The 6,460-nt window shown below is 55.0% G+C and overlaps 1 protein-coding gene across 1 annotated transcript; it reads left to right on the forward strand.

Moving 5' to 3' along the window:
• The first annotated feature begins 302 nt into the window (after nucleotides 1-302).
• Nucleotides 303-3,139, forward strand: LOC123181281 (probable inactive receptor kinase At5g16590). The gene is made up of 2 exons (XM_044593540.1): nucleotides 303-2,234; nucleotides 2,343-3,139. Exons 1-2 carry the CDS (start codon nucleotides 893-895, stop codon nucleotides 2,957-2,959), a joined length of 1,959 nt encoding a protein of 652 aa, XP_044449475.1. The 5' UTR covers nucleotides 303-892; the 3' UTR covers nucleotides 2,960-3,139.
• Nucleotides 3,140-6,460: the final 3,321 nt, after the last annotated feature.

A 6,460-nucleotide genomic window follows, 5' to 3' on the forward strand; every position in this document is an offset into this window, starting at 1 on the left:
AGAAGCAACGCCTTTTATCTCAAGAAAGACGCGCGCAATCACAGAGACGCGTGATGCGTCTGTGCAGCCCGAAAGCAAAAGAGAGAAAAACATATAAGATGATCAAAGGTAAAGCCGGCGTACGATTCCTTATCCACCTCCATTGCCAAAGGTCGAATGATGGCTTCCAGAGCGAGTAAAGCTCGGTTTCATATCCCCAGCACGTCTCGTCAGCAGCCGCAGGGGTCAGATCTCAGCCGTCCGGTTTCCCCTGTCCCCACCATCCATCGGTCACCGGTTGTTGTAGCCTCCCGATCAGCGGGCAGCCAGCACCCAAAAACCTCGTAGTTTTTCCCGCGAATTCAAGAACTCGGGGACCTCCTTTGCGTCCATAAGATAAGAGTCGACCTGACAATCGCTTCTTATCTTTCACTCTGGAGCCACCTCAATCAATCAGAAAAATCAAGTTGCTCTTCTCTGCATAGTCAAAAATCTTCCCGGAGGCAGACAGAGAGACAGGTGCAGGAGTAGCACTGAAAGCCTCAACCGATTCAGCACTTCAGTTTGCTTCGGCGCTCTTCTTCTTCTTCTCCGGGACACCAGCCCAGCTGCACCCATCCGTAGTAGTTGGCCCGTCCCTGCAACCGCGACCAAACTGCCGCGGTGTAGTTCACGTCTGAATCCACCAATGCATACTACCAGCACACACCACTACTACCATTCCCCTACTATTACTACCGGGTGGCCGGCGTCGCCATGTATTCCTATCATGGTTTCTTGCTTTCCCGCCTTCCCTTGCCTTGCATCTCTCGGCAAGCGACCTGCTACTGTTAGGCTCCATTTCCAACATTAGTCTATACCCTGATCGGAAGCAAGTGCATGCTAGCTGACGCGAGTTCACCGAAGCGACGCCATGGATAAGCACAGGCGCGGGCTCCGGCTACGGCAATCGCTGGTGGTTCCATGGATTGTCGTGGTCATGGTGGGAGCTGCCGTGTCGACGGCTGAGTTGGCGGAGTCGGACCTGGAGGCGTTCCGCGACGAGCGGGGCGGGCTGGTGGCGCTGCGCGACGGCCTGCGGTCGGCCAAGGACCTGCACTCCAACTGGACGGGCCCGCCGTGCCACGGCGGGCGGAGCCGGTGGTACGGCGTCTCCTGCGACGGCGACGGGCGCGTGGTTGGCGTCAGGCTCGACGGGGTTCAGCTCACGGGCGCGCTCCCCGCTGGCGCGCTCCGCGGCGTCGCGCGGCTTGCCACGCTCAGCCTGCGTGACAACGCCATCCACGGCGCGCTCCCGGGGCTTGCCGGCCTGGACCGGCTCCGCGTCATCGACCTGTCGAGCAACCGCTTCTCGGGCCCAATCCCGCGCCGGTATGCCGTGGAGCTCCCCGCGCTCACGCGGCTCGAGCTCCAGGACAACCTGCTCAACGGCACCGTGCCGTCGTTCGCGCAGGGCGAGCTCACCGTCTTCAACGTGTCCTACAACTTCCTCCAGGGCGAGGTCCCGGATACGCGTGCGCTCCGCCGGTTCCCTGCGAGCGCTTTCGGCCACAACCTCAAGCTCTGCGGCGAGGCCGTGAACGCCGCGTGCGGGTCGGGTTCGCCATCCGCCGACGATGGAGACCGATCAGCCAGCAGCCGCGACGATCGGGTCGTCAGGCCGGCCGACCACGACGCCCGCGGGCGGGCCGCGCGCAAGTCAAGGCACTTCAAGCTGGCTGCGTGGAGCGTCGTGGCGATCGCCCTTATCGCCGCGATGGTGCCGTTCGCCGCCGTGCTCATCTTCCTGCATCAGACCAAGAAGAGCCAGGAGGCTCGTCTCGGTGGCCGTGCCACGCCGACAGGAGCGCCGGACATCAAGGATAAAGCCGAGCAAGGCAAGTTGAGTGGCAGCGGCAGCGGCAGCAGCAGCGGTAGCCGGAACGCGCAGGCGCAGCTACAGTTCTTCCGTGCGGACAAGGCGGCCGGCTTCGACCTCGACGACCTGTTCCGTTCGACGGCGGAGATGCTCGGCAAGGGACGGCTGGGGATCACCTACCGCGTGACGCTCGAGGCCGGCACCGCCGTCGTCGTCGTGAAGCGGCTGCGCAACATGGGGCACGTGCCGCGCAAGGACTTCGCGCACACCATGCAGCTGCTGGGCAAGCTCCGGCACGAGAACGTGGTGGAGGTCGTCGCGTGCTACCACTCCAAAGAGGAGAAGCTCGCCGTCTACGAACACGTGCCCGGGCGCAGCCTCTTCGAGCTCCTGCACGGTACGTCCCCCTCGTGGTCACAACATGCATCTCCATTTTCCATTAGTCCCATGGCGATTTGGTGAGATCGACTGATGTTGCTCTGTTCTGTCTGTTGCGCGCGTGCAGAGAACAGAGGCGAGGGCAGAATGCCGCTGCCGTGGCCGGCGAGGCTGTCGATAGCGAAGGGCATGGCGCGCGGGCTGGCGTACCTGCACCAGTCGGTGCCGTTTTTCCACCGGCCGCCGCACGGCAACCTCAAGTCGTCCAACGTGATCATCCTGTCGACGCCCAACGGCAAGCACCAGCATCCGCACGTGGTGCCGAAGCTCACGGACTACGGCTTCCACCCGCTGCTCCCGCACCACGCGCACAGGCTGGCCGCGGCCAAGTGCCCGGAGTACGCCCGCGGCAAGCGACCGTCGTCCCGAGCCGACGTGTTCTGCTTCGGCCTCGTGCTGCTGGAGGTGGTGACGGGGAAGTTGCCGGTGGACGAGGCCGACGGCGACATGGCGGAGTGGGCGCGTCTGGCGCTGAGCCACGAGTGGTCCACGGACATACTCGACGTGGAGATCGTCGGCGAGCTGGAACGGCACGGGGACATGCTGAGGCTCACGGAGGTCGCGCTGATGTGCGCTGCTGTCGAGCCCGACAGGCGGCCCAAGATGCCCGACGTCGTCAGGATGATCGACGAGATCGGCGGCGGCGCGGACGAGAAAGGGAGGTGGGAGCTCGTCGTAGGATGATCTTGAGCTGTATGTAGGAGACCATTTGTGCTTCGGCGAAACACGATCTCTTAGTTACCGCCCGTCTTTTTGTATCTAAGTAATGTACACTTTGTGTTTCTCTTTATTCTCGGAAGGTATTGTTAGGATGGAGGTGATGCCTTATGAAATATAATGCCGCATACTTTACCGCTTGTGTTATTTCTGAGGCATTTTCCTGGGTGTGATGATGCAAGGGCCAAGTTACGCCCAGTCAAATTTATCTTCATATCCATGGCTAGATAGTTACTTCCATCAACTTGTAGATATCGGCCATTTTTCCTGCATGTATGATCATGCATTTTATTAAGTTTACTTGATAGTAAAATTATATTGGTAAACAACAAATATGTTCTAGAAGAACACTTATAATTTTTAAGCCATATATGTGAAGATCATCAAATTTTGATATATTTGGAAGAGCACTTAAGGAGGTATATATATGCCTCGGAGTAATGGACAAACTGTATATATAGTAGATGCCATTTCCCTTGTGATTGCACAAATATGATTCAAGATAGTCACATATTTTATCTGGCCTTTTATCACATATTAATAAGAGAATTTTGCAGGAAAGATTATATTTCAGATGCAAAATAAAATTGTTGTACCAAATAACATGTTATAATATGCTAAAGACACACACACATATATATATATATATATATATATATATATATATATATATATATATATATACAACATGTCATTTTACAAATTTGAAATTCTAATAGACATAAGGTCTAGAATATATATTTACAACACCACACATGGTTAAGCTGACTAAATGACAAAGTGAGGGTCCTAAACATTAATTTATAGCACACTTAGTAATGCTAAAAGGGGTAGATTTTCAGCTAGGAAATACAATCTGCAAGTACGCCTAGATAGTATATTAGCATAACACTAGTTATGTTAGAATTGTGTCGAATATTATCGTACAAGGTAGGTTACAATTGGACTTGGTTTTGGACTGTGTGTAGACAGGGTAGGAGTTGTGTCCTAATAGGACACTTGTATCCTAGGTCTCTCATATATAGCGAGGGTAGACACACGATGTAACACAGGCTCGCAAGGGGGAGCCGGCAGTGTGTGCCGGCGCCCGGGCGGCCGGGGTGCGGTATTGTAGCGGTGTCATGGGGAGGAGCGCCCGTAGTTATGCCCCGGGGATGTAGCCATATCGGTGAACCTTGTTAACAAATCTCGGTGTCGTGCTTGTGTGATTGCTTGGTTCTCGGTAGATCAATGATGGCCTCGGATTTATTCTAACAAGTGGTATCATGAACCAGGTTCGTGGAGGCGGCAGATTTTTGATCTAGAGGAGCTGCGACGGAGGCCGGAACTTGATCGATGTGTGGCTGAGAGATCGAAAGTCGCGGCCACGGCGGATAGCGACTGGTTTGATCGGATTGGCGACGTGATCACGTGATCTGCACGGATTGGCAGTAAACGAAGGGCAATCAAACAAGCACGTAGCGGCGTCAGCGTGGAAGTCGGCAGGTTCGATCGGAGTGAAGACTCGGGCGGCGTGTACACGTGAGCGACGGATTGATCGTGGCGATGACGGAAGGTGCAGCAGCCGAGTTCTCGATGGGATTGGATCGGCGCACACGCGGACGTCATCAGCTGTGCCGCAGCAGGAATCCCGTGGCGGCGTGTGGCATCGGCAAGGTTGCCAGGTGGGGCTGGCTTGTGCAAGGCACGCTAAGGCCCAGGAGGGGCCTGCAAGCGTGTGGCTAAGGCGGCCCAAGTTGGGTGGCTGGTGCAGCAGGATGCAAGGCGAGCCACGGAGGCCACGGCGCGCGCGACTGGGCCGAAGTGAGGCCGGCGTGCGTGGCATGCGCAGGAAGCTGGCAAAGGTGAGATTTGTTTGTGAAAAAAAAAAGGAGCCCGATGTGAGTCGTTGCATGTGATTGGAGTTCTGGAAGGCAAAGCTCAATTTCTTGGGAGGAGCGTATAGCAGCAGTTGGAATTAAAGAAATAAAAGGTTGCGGAAGACTCACGTCAGTTTTGCATGGAAGTTGTTTCTTTTGTCAAAGTTGCTGCTAATTGCACCCGGGGATTGTACATGGGAGTTCGCCGGAGAATTGTTATCAAAGGCAATGCCAAGATATGAAGGGCAGCGTACGCATGAGGCTCGAATAGTCTGGAATGTGTCGCAGATGGATCATGCATACATATGGTGTCAAGCAATGCACGATGATGTGCGGGCGGACACGACGCAGGGTGGAGCATGGTTGCAGTCAGATTATTTCGACTGGGTCGGACTGGATTGTCTGATGGACTGACATGGATGTTGGTCAAAGCAGAAGACGGCGATGATTTCAGCGACGACGACATAGGAGCGTGATGCTGATGGTGGCCGACTTCTGGGGCGTGGAAACACGTGGTGCAGGCTTGAGGGCTTGTGCGGCTTCGACAGACTATTGCGCAGGGTTGATTCAAGACGGTGCACATGAGAGCTTGGAGTCGACAGGGCGCGGGAGGGTGGCACGTACAACCACCATGGAGTCATGTTGAAGGTGGAGCTAGAGTCTGACGGATGGCTACACTCTGTGCTGATGGAGGGGCTACGGCGTAAGTTAACGGAGAGTCGAAGCCTATTTCAATGGGTAAAGCGAGAGACACGTGGATCGGACTGGGCGCCAGTGGTCTGATGGAGGCGTGATACTCGGCATCGGTCGGTGATAATCGATGGTTCTCTGCAGTGGGGGTTGAGGCAGTGTGGGCTAGCTACCCGGGAGACTTGACCAGGACAGCAGAGGCTCGACGCGGTGATAGCGGCGAGGCGTGCGGTAAGCACGGGACACAGCGACAGGCCAGGGCACCGGTGGTCACATATGTTGTTAGACAAAGTGTGCAGTGGGTGCTGAAGCAGTGTTGACGAGTATCGGATTCAAGTTGGTGAGTAGGTCTATCGGTGCCAGTTGATAGACAGGAGTTGACCATGGAGAATCTGAGAAAGTGGCGGAAAGTCTGAAATTGTCAAAAGCTGGGAGAGTACAGGCCGTATATTCTGTGGTGTTCAGTGCACATGGCAAAGTGCGGGTGACAAGTACAGAAGGAGGTGGAGTGCTATAGCTGTGGGACATGTCAGAGACAATCCGGCAAAAAGGGTGAGACAACTGCGAATTTGACTCGGGGTGACTACAAGCGACGGTGAAATTCCTTTAAGTTTCAGACAGACGGTCAAAAAAGAGCGGTGATGTTGAGTTCAGGTAACTCTTGTATGTGACATCCAATATGTGAGTTGTTCATTTTCACGCAGACAGTGGTCGGTGTGTGATGGCATTGAACGGATTCTCCGGAATTTGAAAGCACAAGGTAGAGTAATGAGGAACTTAATTTTGCTCGAGTGTTGACTGTGAAGAAGACGAGAAGAGACTACAGTTGCAGATGGAGTCACATGGAGTCTGGGAGTAGCAGCGGTGCTCATGGCGTATCTCAAGTCCAATGTACATGGAGGTTCGACGCATGGATGAA

This window comes from Triticum aestivum, chromosome 1D (genome assembly GCF_018294505.1).
Source record: "Triticum aestivum cultivar Chinese Spring chromosome 1D, IWGSC CS RefSeq v2.1, whole genome shotgun sequence".
Lineage (NCBI taxonomy): Eukaryota > Viridiplantae > Streptophyta > Magnoliopsida > Poales > Poaceae > Triticum > Triticum aestivum.

Excerpts from the sequence above, each read along its gene's own strand:
- LOC123181281 (XM_044593540.1), top strand. The coding sequence starts at position 893 with ATGGATAAGCACAGGCGCGGGCTCCGGCTACGGCAATCGCTGGTGGTT. Across the intron at positions 2,235-2,342 it reads CCTCTTCGAGCTCCTGCACG|AGAACAGAGGCGAGGGCAGA; the intron begins GTACGTCCCCCT and ends GCGCGCGTGCAG.